Genomic DNA, 14,792 nt, shown 5'->3' with positions numbered 1-14,792 from the left:
TCACTTGGCTTAGAGAAATAAGCACTCATGTTCATTTATTTTGTGTGAGTGTGTTCTTCAAGAAGCTTTTAGCTTTAGCTGCAGAGCAAAGGATGTCAGCATTCAAACATTTCCTGAAATCTTTTCCTATTTTGCTGGATACGTCTAAATTCCACATAGTTTTGCTGAATACTATCAGTCACTCTTGACTCAGCCAAAATGTTCTTAAAGCAGTCAGGGAATATATGGGGGCATATGCTGCTGAGCAGCTGATTTTTAAATTGCAAACAGTGCTGTATGGTTTCTCACGCACTGTCTCCTATGTCCATATAACAACTTGGACTACAACTGTTTTGATCTCATTGTATTACTGTGTGTGACTTGAACTTTTCCGTGACTACACTATTAGGAAGTTTAGATTGGATCAGAGTAAAGGTCATTTGTTGTTGATTATCTCACACGCTTTTGCTACTTAATACAAAAGGAAGTCAATGTATCATTCTTAAATGTTCTGTACCATGAGATTCATGGTAGGAAAAACTAAAACCATTGTTGACCTTACAATCTTTATTAATCTGTTTACATCTGGTGTTTCATAACAAATCCTGATGATCTTACTGGTCTTCTAGGAATGCAACATATTTCTAGCCTACAGTGAAGTCCCAGTAAATGTTCCCATCACCCCAGGCAAAGTTTATTTTTGCATGATGATATCTTCAGTTACTTGAGGTTTCATTTCTTTCCTCCCTCTCATGACATATCATCCAAACATTCTTAATCTCCAGAGGAACTGCAAAACACATTCCCATGAAAATCTTAAATCTCTAAAAGCAGTACACAAGAAAAAAAGAATAAAAACACCATAAAACTAGCCTTGCTTCTCACTGAATGACTCTAGTAAACTCTTCTGTCACAGCCATAGTAAAGTATAAGTCTTTAAGGTCCAGGACTGCAATCAGACTCTGCCATAAATGGGGGTATTGCCTTTTTGACTGATGTCTGTTATAAAACCAAAGGGCTCATTAATCCCATTGAGGGCTTTAGTGAGAAAAAAAAAAAGGGGAAAAAAAAAATGAGCAAGATGTGATAAGGTAGCTTTAAAGATTTTGGAGGCTTATTGGCTGTACATCTTTGGTCTATCTCAAGCCACACCAGTTTTCCAAATGAGGCTTTTTTTTCCTAGAAATGATGGTACCCGACATTGCCATTATACGGTAGAGGTCATTCAAGAATGCTTCAATTCTGTGTTTCTTTAGCACATCATCAAGAAAAAAAAAAAAAGGCTTTTGGTCTTCTACAGAGATATGGTAAAAGGCTTTTACTTGAAAATAGTTCATTATACCAGTTTTGTTAAACTGATGCCAGTCATTTAATTAATTTGATGGAAGCAGCAAGTTGTAACAGATAGAGATTTTAGGCCAAGGGGCTGTTGTCCCATTGGCTGTAACACAGTCATTGATCTTTGAACTCCTATGGATGTAAAGTATTACAGGGCTTAGCTGTGATCTTGAGGGTATGTTTTCAGGTAACAAGTATTTCATGTTATATATCTTTTAGATAACTTTATGTGAGCAAGCTATGTAATAGATTTATGTCCAAATGAGTCATGTCTTTCATAGTTATTATTAACTATGCCTTTGGATGCATTGCATGTCTTCTGAATAAATGCCATCATGTGATATGATCTTAGCTGTGTGCCACAAAGAAGGCTGTCAGTTAGAGATGTACTGGTTTAAATATAGAAATACAGGCTGTGTACTGGGGTGAGGTTCAGTTGCGCGCACGTGTGTGATAAATTAGAATGCTCCTGCAACACCAGGGTATGCATTGCTTTTTTTCTTATGTAGGCTAAAACAGCCTCTGTTCTTTGCTGATGTAAATTTTCCCATGCATGATGGACAGTGACTTGACTTGGCTGTTTGTAATTTTGCTGGAGCAATTTTTAGACTATCCTCTTCTATGTTTTTATATTCCAAATAAGTTTGTGAAAGCCACAAGGAACATTTTGCACCTATACGCAGACATTCAGCTCTGTCAATTGTTTTTTCAATCCTTTATGTACTCTTCAGTGAGTAAATGTCTCCTCCTACTGAAACTTTGCTCTTTAATATTATCATGAGAAATGACTGTGTTATTCCTTCTAGTTGGTCTTGTCTCCTATACTAAGTTGGTTTTATATGGTTTTTAAATTTCAGTTGCAAAGTGTTCCCTTTATGAGCAGCCAGCTTACTTTTAGACACATTCAGGAATGGAGCTTCAGCATCTGACTGATTGCAGGGGTTACCCTGTGGGAGAGGGTCTGATATCACAAGACCTTGAGCAAAACCAGGGAAGGCAAATTTCTACATCATATTTTGCAGGTTAACAAGGGAGGACAGGCCTACCACCTTAGAAGACAGTCTTAAATGATACTGAGAAATTTAAGAACCTTGTAAAACTGCTTAAAATCATCTTACAAGTAAAATTAATCTATAAATAATATAAATACTAAAATATCAGTTACACGTTCAAATGAATCCTTTAGCAACAACAGTAAGAGAATTGACTAGTGTTGCAGTGATTGCATTATGTGGAAGTTGGCCCACAGCCCAACCCAACAATGTTAAACACCATATTTCTTCCAGTAAAGTAATTTCTAATTGCAGTATTTGTTTTCAGCTCAAGTAGCTTAATGTGGGAGACTTGAACTAGCTCAGAAAGGGCTATGTTTTCATAGTGAATTGTGTCTCTTGATGCAGTTGGACAGCAGAAATCAAATATGAATTTTGAACATAATACATCATGTGGTACCTTTACAGCAGTAGTTTTGACTCGGAATGTTTTAGCCCAAAAACATAAATGCAGAAAAGAAACAGATTTGTTTTTTAAACATTCTCAAGATGCTAAAATGCTTTAAAATCAGGATTTAGATTGGACTTCTGTCTACAGATAAGTGAAAATGTTAACTTGCTAGTTTTCTGTCTCTCTCGCTTATTGGCTTCAACAAATTGACTTCTGTGACCCTAATTGCATCAATGTATTTAATACTTAATGTCTATTTTAAATAACACTGCTAAACAAAAGGTAAGTTAAAAGACGAATAAATGAATCAGTGAATGTTCTGGGAGAATCTTGCTCTCTGAAATCAGTAATAGACACAGGTTTGTAATTCTCTGAGAGCTAGAGAACAAAACTACACAACAACTGTGTAATAGCCATACTCCAATGTAACTGTCACACTGTGAACTGACATCTTGCACAATACAGAAAAATGTGGAAGGAAAGAATAAGAATGACTATTGTGGACCTTCATCATTCCTAGTACTACCTAGCTGAAATTGAATAATGTATTAACAAAAGCCTTAATGGCTGGGGCTGCTTTGAGGTGAACAACACCCATAGGAGGTCTGCTTTCAAAGTTATCTTCAATGTAAAACAGGAAGGATTTCCAGACATAAGAAAGGGGAGGCCACCTGAACATTTCTTGTGACTAGGACTTCCAGCTGCAGCCTAGAATCTCATGGCAACTTGTCTGTCTTTCTATGATAATAGAAGGCAAGCATTTTTATAGGAAAATGAGGAAAACGCCTCAGAAAGCTTCTCTGTCTCATTTATGAATGAATCAGCAAGCAGAGTCGTTTCAGACTCAGCCCATGCTTGAGGTTTTAGCAAGAAACAGAGATCCTCAAATTTGTTTCTGCACTCAGGCTTCCCAAGAATATTTAGTTTACTCAAGTTCATTTTGAATTAAGGGTTAACACGCTGTATATATTTCCTTGGAATATAGCCCTCTGATCTGTTTACATGCCTCTGTATACACAGTTGTGATGAGTAAAACACTGCAGTAGTTTTGTCTGTGCAAGGATGCAATATATCAGGCCTTTCTGAAGCTATCAAATGATAGGATTGTTAGCAGAAGCCTGGCTAATCTGTTTTCTTCTGGAATAGCATGCTATAGCTACACACTATGCTAGTGATAAGAAAAAAAAGGCAAGACATGGTGTCAGATTCTTCACCTTACTTACTCTAGGGTGAATACAGAGTAACTCTACAGAAAATAAGACAATGTATTTAGGTTTATTCTGTGGTAACTTGGGTCAGAAACATCCCTTTAGAATGGTGTATATTTAATGATAGCATCATATGTTGTATTTTTTGTTGTTGTTGGATTGTGGAGTTGTAGGTTTTTTTCTTAAATTCACTTCTTGCCTAGTAGGGAGCTGATATTTATATCCCTTCCTCTCTGAGAGCAACTTCTAAATATTTCAATACCAGGAGAGAACTTGTTTCCAGATTCACTTTCAGGCTGGAGTCAAGAAATTAAAGCAATAAGAGTTTAAAAAGAAAAAAAAAAGAAGAGCCAGAAGAAAACATGTAAGCTCCAAACTTGTTTAGTTGTTGGCTTTCTCACTAGGAAGTTCTTGCTGTGAGTAGCTGTCTCTGCCCCAATTAGTCAGTGACACCAGGCAGAGCAATAGAGCTGTCCACATTGAGGAAGGGAGAGATGAAATAATGAGGAAGGTAATACTGGAAAAACAAATGTGAATAATGAGTTACAAATATTGACTGTCTTGCATGATTTGCTGTTTTCGGTGAAATTTCTTATGTAATTGTTCTCTTTTCAAGGGACCGAGCTCCCTTCATCTTCACATCAGAGATGGAGTATTTCATCACAGAGGGTGGAAAAAACCCACAGCGTTTTCAAGAGTTTGTGGAGCTTTGTTGTCGAGCTTATAATATAGTCAGGAAACACAGCCAGTTACTCTTGAACCTGCTGGAGATGGTAAGAAGCTTGAGGATGAAACAAAATCAATTTCCTCTGGTGTCCTCTTCCCTTTTAACACTTCTCTGCTGCCTCCAGTAGCACTGTGATTTGAAGAGATATCAGCTGCGCTGCAGGAAACGTTAGTGCTGGCACTTCCTATGCAAAAAAAACCTATCCCGTTTCAGTACTAATTTGTGAGAAAAGAAAAGCTAAACTGCTTGGTTTTTCCCTTTTTTTAGTGTATTCTTTCTTATAAAATAGCAGAAAACTGCAGAAGAAGCCAGGTACAAGTTTCATGTTCAGGAATATCACTCAGCCCTTTTTCTAGGTCTTCTAACAATCATTTACCAATCCCGTTCATGGTTATAGCATGACAAAATAAACTCAATATTTCACAGAGTGGGTGATGTGACAGTACCTAGCAGCACTGCAGCTGACAGTGATGCCATTAGAATGTTTTCTTGCACATTTCCACACTCCCTTCTTCGGATGGCAAACAGAGGAAAGAAAGAGCACTACCCCTATTAACACAGGTTTAAAAATCCTTTTGTACAGGATTTTAAGACCTCTTGGAGTTTTTATCCCTAAGTATTCCTGCTGATTCACGTGCTGTGGCAGATTCCATAACTGCTTTATGCCTCTATTTACTTGTGTATGAAAGGTTAATGATTTTCCCCCTTCATGGGTAGAATATTAAATTAACTAATATTTGCTAAGTTGCTTGGCTAAGATATTAATCTAAAACTTATGTCCCGGGCCCCATGCAAAACCTAGGTGACTGTTCTGTGCATGAAAAAAATCCATACAGGCTTATGAACAGAACCCCTGCTGAGGCTGGGGTACAGCCAAGAAGTTGCTCTGTAAACACTGCTCTATCGTCTCCAACTTCTGCAATGGGGAGGGGAGAAATGGCAAGTATTTACTCATCTTGTTTCTGTCTTGTCCATAGATTCTCATGCAGTGGTACAGTGAGTGATTTCCCAAAACAGAGCAGGAAGGATTGCCCCAAATCTCTCAACCCTACTTCTAAGTAGTCACAAAGGTGCAGCAAAACTGCATTCTCATCATAAAGCAGAATTTTGCACTGAAAGCGGCGCAGAGTGCAGTTGTAGGAGATACTGTCTAAGTTAAAGAGCCTCTGGAAAACTCAGGAGCACCCAGGCTCCCTCATCCACAGCAGTAATCTCTGCATTTCTGAACAGGTTGCCTAAAAATGCATGCTGCAAATATAACTACATCTTCTGCTCACCTCCTTGTCCCGAGTGCAGTCCCTTTTTCTGCCATCAGCAGACATAATGACGTTAGATTAGTCTGGGATAACAGAGAGAGCATGTTAGGAAAATGTTCACAGCAGGAGCTCTGAAATAACTAGCTATCTCTGCCCGGATATAGCTCAGGTTTCTCTATATTCAGGACATGCTGCATCTTCTTTTGTTTCTGCTGATGTTTAAGGAGAAAATAGCGCTGAGCGAAAAGTCAGTGTACAGGTATGTTTTAACATTTGTCAATGGGCTGCAGTTCAGTCAATTGTGTTTCATTTCATAATTGAACAATAACTGGCAGCATACTCATACCCCATCAATGAGCACTTCATATCAAAAGGAAATTAAACAAATGACAAGTTTATGAACACCTTGTTTTTGCCAGTGGTGTTTGGAAGGGGGAGTCTAGTTCTGTGTTTGAAATGGGATGTTGGTCAGAAACTGTAAGTATCAAAATGTTTTAGTTTCATGGATCATTTCTAGAAAAGTAAATGGACTGTGAAGAAGTTCTATTTTGAATACATTTCCATGCAAAATATCAGATGTTATCATGAAGGGGCAAGATAAACTAACCACTACCTATTTATATCAGTGATAGTCTAAGATTTCTCTCACTATCTGGAAATCTGCATCATTAATCTTTCCTTTCCCTCCCACATTCTGCTTTCTAAGATGGTATTTATAAAAAAAAGGTTAAAAAATATAAACAATAAGGCTATTTCAAAACAGTACAGTACTTCACAGGAGTAACTGTGCTCTGGATGGTCAGTATCTGTTAGTGGTTTCTAGCAAACCGTGATTATGAACAATTTGTTTTTTTGGCCCAGTTTGGGACTTGATGCTTTTTCTTGGTGGTAAGCACCATGTTTCTAGAGCTGTACTGACATTTGCTACTGGGAGTAAGAAATAATCCATGAAGTTTCCATCACTTTCAAAAGCAGAAACATCTGTGGGAGACCCAAGAGTCTACTGGCAGAGTTCAGCTGTGTAAATGCCTATAGTTCATCAGCTTTGCTCTCATTAAAAAATTGATGTGAACTGTTATAAAGAGGGTGATTGCAGGACACAAACACCTTTCGATTAGTTTAAAAAAAATGCAAAATCCATTGCTGTTATAAAGATTTTTCAGGTGGAAAATTATTAAAGGGGACTTAGAGGTGACACTAGACAGCAAGCAATTGATCCACTTGCCTCTGTTGTGACAAGAAACAGGTCGACCTAATAGTATAAAACAGGAGACAGTACTTAAAAGAATCCCATGTCCCCATGCAAGTCATTATACCCTTCTACAACTCAGAAACACCATTTGGGAAAAGAGGATCAGGAAACACCCCTGTTTTGGAGGTCTAGTGCATGGAAAGTATATGCCAAGACTATTGCTTTTTCATGGGATGGTGGACTCAGTGTCACACACCAGCTCTAAATCCAGGCCCAAGGAGACTGTAGGCAGCTCCACTCAATAAGTCAGAAGGCCTGGGATAACCAAGTGTGGTGGGTCAAGACATATGTGTGGCCAAGCAATGGGAGTAATGCAGGCACTTAAACTTGGGCATCTAGTGACATTTGAGTTGCCCTAGGCGACCTGTAGTTGTCTTCCAAATATGTCTTGTCTAATTAGCATCTAGTATCACTAGCCACAGTTTTCAGAAGCCTCTTCCATCAGGGGACTCGAAACACGAAAGATATGCTATATGGAGCAAAATGAATGAAGCACTATAATAAGCCTTGAAGACCCCCTTGCAGCCAGCAAAGCACTGTGTAGGTACTGCCCAGCTAAAGACATTTTTTTCCTTCAGAAGATGGTTTTTCACCCTCTGCAATGCAGAGAACCTAAAAAAAAAAAAATCCTATTTTTCAGTTGCACTACAGATCAATCAGGTAATGTTCATATCTGGCATTGTTCCCTTTTCTAATGCAGGGCAAGAAGCTTAATTTGCCTATGCAGCAACTTTTTTTTTTTTTTAAAAGGGACAGGAGTTGTTGTTATCTTTTATAAATGGGTTGTAGGCATACAAATAAATAGCATTGTGTGTCCGTAAGTGCTGAATATTGTTATTCTCCCTGCTCCCAACTCACTTAAATTCACCTCATTGAGCTGTCTCATTTTCTTTGCTCCTTGCTAAGGCAGAATTCTGTGAGACATCACTCTGACTGTCCAGTGGTAGTATAGGTTGGGTCAGATACAAAGCAAGATTTTTCTCATAATGCCAAAAAGAAAATATAAAAAATATTGAAACTTAACTTTAAAATATTGAGAAGGTTTGAAGTAATAAGGAAAATACACTTCCATCTTACTCTATTCATCTCTCAACCAAACCTTAAAATAAAAGTAGTGCTTCCTTTCTTCTTTGCTGTTATTAATCCGCTAAACGCAGAGGGTCTTTCTGTCTGAGCTAGACATAAATATACATGAAGAATGCACAGCAGTGACTGCAAATTCTGATACGTTTCCTTCTGAGCAATGTGAAGGAGTGATTTTTTTTCTCCATTACACACAAAGCATTGCTCTCAACTTACTGCGATTGTTGAGAAAAATCCATAGGTTTTGAAGTGAGTCAAAATTTTTGTTGCTGACCTTTTAAAATGCCTGGAGACAGCTGTATGGGCAATTGGACACACTCAGTTGTCGACTCATTGTGTTACTTTGCAAGGGGAATATTTGCATTATTTGTCTTTTGAACCTAACTAACTCGACCGACTAACTAGAACAGATCTGTCCCACATCTATGAAGAACGATACACTTCTGCAGAGGGCAGTTCTCCGCACCCAAGTCAGGGCTCCTGCTATGAATTGATGTCTAAGGGAACCTTCCTGTTCATTTGACTGTAAAGAGAGTGAATCTATGATCCCTTTGCAGGAGTCCAGAGTGGTGATGGTGGAGTCAGTAGTTACAAAGGAGAAGGTGATGTTGCGCTAAACTGGATTAGGACTTGGATAACACTGTGAGCATAACAGAAACATGGTTAACTATTGTTCAGGTGGCTGAATTTGGTTGCCTTCCCTTTTTCACTGTTAGAAGGCTATGAAGGAAGCTTAGCAATGCACACGTTGAGATTATCGTATCTGAAGAGAAAATAAATAACTACAATGGATCAGTGATTTTGACCCATGTCCCTTTCCAACACCTCATTGTGAAGGTTTAGAATGCAATATATTCATTTTAGTGTTCCAGTCATTGCTCTAGCATCACAACCACTTTTCAGATGAGCAAAACTTTGTGTTTTACAGGAAGTCCTTTCAGTGTAAAACCTTTCTTTTCTCACTTAGCCCTATTTCATTTAAATTTCCTTTTAATAGTTAGTGGACTAATGATATTTCTTTACTTTAAGATGCTGAATGCAGGATTGCCTGAGCTAAACAGCATTCAGGATCTGAAGTATGTGTATGATACCCTCCGTCCTCAGGACTCAGACCTCCAGGCTACAAGCTACTTTACAAGGTAAAACCAGAATATAATCCGGAAACCTTATCTCCTTCAGGCATGGAGCAAAGCTGTCAAATTAAAAAAAAAAAAAAAGGCAGTTTTTCTGTTTTATTAAGAGGTTGTAATCAGTGAAATTACACAAAAGGATAATTGGTCTTCACATGTTTACTTTAAAAAAAGTCCATTCCTTCTGCATGTTCTAACCAATCTCCTCAAATTTCTGGCAGAAACAGTTGTGCCTTTGTGGTACACTTGTTACAAGTCACTTATTCAGCACCTAGAGATTTCTTCAGCTTCCATGGTGAAACCATACTGGCTTATTTCTAGTCAGCTTTCCTCTCTGCTTTTAAATGCAGCAGCTACATGCAACAGGATTTGGGCTACATAAAAAGATTCAACATTTTAATGGACTGAGTGAGGACCTGGAATTCCTGCAGCTTATTCCGTTTTCTATTCTTATTTGACCTTCTATGTTGCTTCAGGCACGCTACTTCCCCTCTGTTAGCCATAGTTTCTCCATTTGCAAAATAGTACTGATTCTTCCTTTTAAGCACTTAACAGATCTATCACAGAAAAGCATTGTGTGTGAATATATGTGTGTTTAATGCTTGATTTGTGTTAGGATAATGAAACCTTTCACTTGTTTGTGATAGTAACTGAGGTCTGTCTGTAACTGACAGACCTGTTGGAGAGCAGCGTAGGGGAAAGGGACCTGGGGGTCCTAGTGGACAGCAGGATGACCATGAGCCAGCAGTGTGCCATTGTGGCCAAGAAGGCCAATGGCATCCTGGGGTGTATTAGAAGGGGTGTGGTTAGCAGGTCAAGAGAGGTTCTCCTCCCCCTCTACTCTGCCCTGGTGAGGCCGCATCTGGAATATTGTGTCCAGTTCTGGGCCCCTCAGTTCAAGAAGGACAGGGAACTGCTAGAGAGAGTCCAGCGCAGAGCCACGAAGATGATTAAGGGAGTGGAACATCTCCCTTATGAGGAGAGGCTGAGGGAGCTGGGTCTCTTTAGCTTGGAGGAGAGGAGACTGAGGGGTGACCTCATTAATGTTTATAAATATGTAAAGGGCAAGTGTCATGAGGATGGAGCCAGGCTCTTCTCAGTGACATCCATTGACAGGACAAGGGGCAATGGGTGCAAGCTGGAACACAGGAGGTTCCACATAAATATGAGGAAAAACTTCTTTACGGTGAGGGTGACCGAACACTGGAACAGGCTGCCCAGAGAGGTTGTGGAGTCTCCTTGTCTGGAGACATTCAAAACCCGCCTGGACGCGTTCCTGTGTGATATGGTCTAGGTAATCCTGCTCCGGCAGGGGGATTGGACTAGATGATCTTTCAAGGTCCCTTCCAATCCCTAACATTCTGTGATTCTGTGATTATTGATGAGGAGCTTCAGATGACCTGTATAAACTCACTGTGAACCCCTCACTCCTGATCTTTCAGGTCAGGCCTCTGCATTACATGTAATTCCAGCTGTTTATGTGATGATGCTCTAGATGGAGCCAGTGGAGACTGACTGGATTTGGAAACTCATTCTCCCATTCTAGGCACTGTATGAAAAAATCTGTCCCTGTCAGACTCCGTCCTGTGCAGCATCATCATTTCCCAAGGACGGTCTATGAATTCACGCACCCTGGACACCATGTACACATGCAGAGCAAGCCAGCCTCTTCTGACCTCTTCCCCTGGCCCAAGTGCAGGGCTCATATCCAGGTCACAGCACTGGACTCTGACTGAAGGGCTCCTTTCAAACTCAGGGCCCTAAAGAACACTCCCATAAGGCAGCACAGTTCTCTCCACTATGCAAACTGCCTTGAGGCAAGAGCAATCCCCCTACCCTTCAGTACAGTCAGAGGGCACGTTGCAGTGAATAAATGAGGTGAAAGCTTGAACTGGAGCAGCTGAGCCCGTCTCATTACTATTACAGAGGCCCATATGAAGATTTTTGGCCATTTGAATTGTGTTGTTTATATATCTCCTTTTCGTGTATTAGAATTGGAAACTGAGGCTGCAGGTCTGGAGAACGCTGGAACAGAGACCTAGAGAGTTTAAGGAGGACCTTTCTTTGAAGAGGAAGAGGGGAACCTCTCAAAGCTATTGTTCCATCACTTTATACACAGCAGAGCACTGAGTCCCTTCTCCTTTAACACTTGTTTCTTCATATGCTTTCCCTCTTGCCCCTTAACAAAATTATTTTATTTTAAAATTTAATTACAGCTTCACATTTACTGTCTACTCCTACCTTATCCTTTCCTTTAAAATTTCACATATTCACAAATTACAGACTTATATTTCCACTTCAAATAGAAAACATGCAGTTTCTAATTAAAACATAGAAGTCTTGATTCTGTCAAGTAGTTTGGGTGGTTGTGTCTGTCCCTCATGTGTAAAAAACCCAATTCATTTGATTAATGAAAAAAGGCTAGGATATACGTAACAAATAGGGAAATGTGAGTCTTCAGAGTGAAAATGGCATTAATGTCATGCAAAGCCCAGAGCTAGTGCCCAGCGCTCTTGTGGAGATGGAAAGGATCAGTGTGCTTTTCAGTTGGGTGGGACTAAGGTTGTGGTTAGGGTTAATATCACAGCAGTCTTGCTTAGCTGGAAGATGAAGGATGAGGTCTGCGTTCAGGACAGAGCTGTAGCTTGGCACTCTTTCTTGGAGTTGGGCAAGGTGCTTGTGGTGTTTTGAGGGTTCGGGTGAAGGAAGTGAGAGACTTCAGAGTGGGAATTCAACTGCAATCTTTCTCAGCTAAAGCACGTGGAATAATAGTTGGCATTAGGAAGGAGATGTGGCTCAACACTGTTTGGAAGTGGGAAGAGTTGGTGTGCTTTGTTGCCTGGTAGAGATTTGTATTAGGATTAGGATATCATGTTCAGCCCAGAGACACTATAGGTAGGTCTCAGAGGCCAGCATGTCCTTCTCCCCATTAGATTTCTTGTTAGAGTTGATGTTAAAGTAATGAAGGCCTTCACAGTGGAAATGCCACTAAAGTTCTGCTTACCAACAAAACTGGCATCATGGTGCAGATCTGGACAGTGCTGTGGGCTCTGTTCTTATTTGAAACTGTATTTTCTGCTAAAATGTTTTTAGTGAACTCCAGATCTATTGTTCCAATTTCCTTCGAAATGCGGAAGTATAGATTTGTTATTGTCCATAGAGATCATTACACTACATAGAAAAGTCAGATATTGCTAGGGTGCGTATTTTGTTCTTTAATATTCTTAGCGTATGTTTGTATTATATATGCTCATTTGCAATAAGAAAGTCTCTTGTCATCAGCTCATGAATTTCTGTGGATCTGATTTCTCTTGGTGCTGTTTTTTTTTTCTTTATTCTAATTTCTATTCATGTTTGAACATAATTTGTGTTAATTCAACACATGTTAACTAACATTTCTACATGTCTAAATATGGGCAGAATGTCAGGTTTCATGTCTGGTAGTATTTTAACTTCTGAAAAGTCTATCCAGGCACTTTTCAAAATAAAGACTTCGGTGTGGCCTGATACACGGATACATGCAGATCTTAGTCCTCTGTATAAGCATTTTCCGACCCACCCCCAAGAATGTTAATATATTGAGGTTTTTGTGATTACCTTTGTGTTACCTACGTCATCTTTATTCCTGTCCTCCAGAAAAATTCTTCCCTACCTCATTGTTATACAAAAAGTCTGTGTGAGAAAAAATCCAGTCACCCACTTCTGATGGTCATTCTGTGACTTATTCCTGTATCTGTTTTTCAGGTTGTCCTTAGAAAGCCAAGGAAATTGAAAGTTCTGGTTATTAACATAACTTCCAGTAGCTCTCAAACTCTTCACAATTCGTAGCTCCTTTTTCTCCATAATGGCTTCCAAAAATGTTTTATTTGTTTTTAAAAGTTCTTTTCTAGATAAGGAGTAGTGGTCATTAGAATTTTAAAATCTGCCAACAGGAAGTTAGTTCTTGTTCGAAGTACAAGGTAGTTATTGTAATCTTTCAGATTTGATCATATAATGCGTCTCTGCTGAAAATCCCAATCTTCTGCTACTGGAAACAGGAGAACAGTATTTCTCTGTATTTCTGTGGAAATAGGTTGCTTTTAGCAATTGTCTGAGTTTGGTTTGAGCAATAATACTGACATTGCCTCTACTGCTGTTTAAAAACAACATAAAATGATGAATGACGTCACGAACATTCCTGGCAAAACAATGTTAATTTGTTCTTTGCTGTCACCTTTTTAGTCAACAGAATAATGCTACCAGAGTTCGGACTGTAACGTACTGACCCCTTTCAGGATCGTAAAGTGTTCTGTTTTACCAAATTCCTTTCCTCTCATTCTTGATTTAAGACACGTTCGACAATCTGTGGTCTCATTTGTGCACTGTATTCTTCTCACATCGGGTCAGCTCGCTGCTACGAGCTGATGAGCGGCAGTGTTAAGCCTCACAGCTTACAGCCTTCTGGAAGGTCGCACCCTCAGATCATGGACAAACAATGCACCAATTGAGAGTTAAACAAGAGCTTCTGTGTTTGCTTGTCAGTTCTGTGCACCTAGTGCCAAATGAAACATTGTTGTCTCTCCAGCATCTGCCCTGAACTCAGTTTGATCCTTGGAACTCAGTTTGATCCTTTCCCCTCCCTCCTTTCCTCTTCCACTGACAACACAGTTTTACCAGAAACTGGAAACCCATCTTACCTCTGGATTTAAATTTCCTCTTTGGTTTTCTGCAGATATCTTCAAATGTCAGCATGGTGCTGCATGCTGTCTGACATTTTTAATGTGTCTGTAAAGGGATGTATATTTAAAATTATTTTTAAGGGATTGAAGTTAGCCTAATGCAATGAATGGAGTTGATTTCAATTGATTGCAGTATGCAATCTAACCCACTCTAGAAGCCCATGAATAAGAGATGCACAGTGGATCTGGCAATTACTAGCAAAGCACCATTATATATCTTCAACAGCCTGATTGAGGGGGTTGCTGCTTGGGTCAGCTGCCACCTTTACTTATTTATTAACAGAATCATTTGTTAGGTACCTGTCATTGTCCAGGTCAAGCATATCCACTCCAAACCACAAATGCCAGCAGTTGCAAAACTGGACAATTCGCAGTAACTCCTTTCAAAATATGACATTAATCTCAAACTGATCAGCTGATCCCTGTTTCTCAGGTGGCTGCAGATATTCCAGCAAGAACTCTCCCAAACAACTGAAGAAACAGGGAAAGCTGGTGACTTTTGAAAGGACATAGACAAAACTACGGTACTAAACTCCTCTCAGTAGCATTCAAGCAGTTTGTAAAGATCATGTTGTCCTCAAAGGAACAGAGGCAGACCTCCTCCTTGAATTTATGTTGTTTAAGGCATTCATACTGTTGTACAAACCCCACATGCCAC

At 39.5% G+C, this 14,792-nt stretch overlaps 1 protein-coding gene across 1 annotated transcript in view; it reads left to right on the top strand.

Moving 5' to 3' along the window:
• The window catches only part of PIK3C2G (phosphatidylinositol-4-phosphate 3-kinase catalytic subunit type 2 gamma), a 208,728-nt gene that overhangs the window by 145,753 nt on the left and 48,183 nt on the right, over positions 1-14,792 (top strand). Inside the window, exons 24-25 of the mRNA XM_068401615.1 lie at positions 4,585-4,741; positions 9,316-9,425. Coding sequence (XP_068257716.1) covers positions 4,585-4,741; positions 9,316-9,425 — 267 coding nt within the window. The remainder of the gene's footprint in view (positions 1-4,584; positions 4,742-9,315; positions 9,426-14,792) is intronic.

This window comes from Nyctibius grandis, chromosome 5 (genome assembly GCF_013368605.1).
Source record: "Nyctibius grandis isolate bNycGra1 chromosome 5, bNycGra1.pri, whole genome shotgun sequence".
NCBI classification, from domain to species: Eukaryota; Metazoa; Chordata; class Aves; order Nyctibiiformes; family Nyctibiidae; genus Nyctibius; species Nyctibius grandis.
The sequence above is the reverse complement of the archived record's forward strand: the minus strand, read 5'-3'. Positions and strand labels throughout refer to the sequence as shown.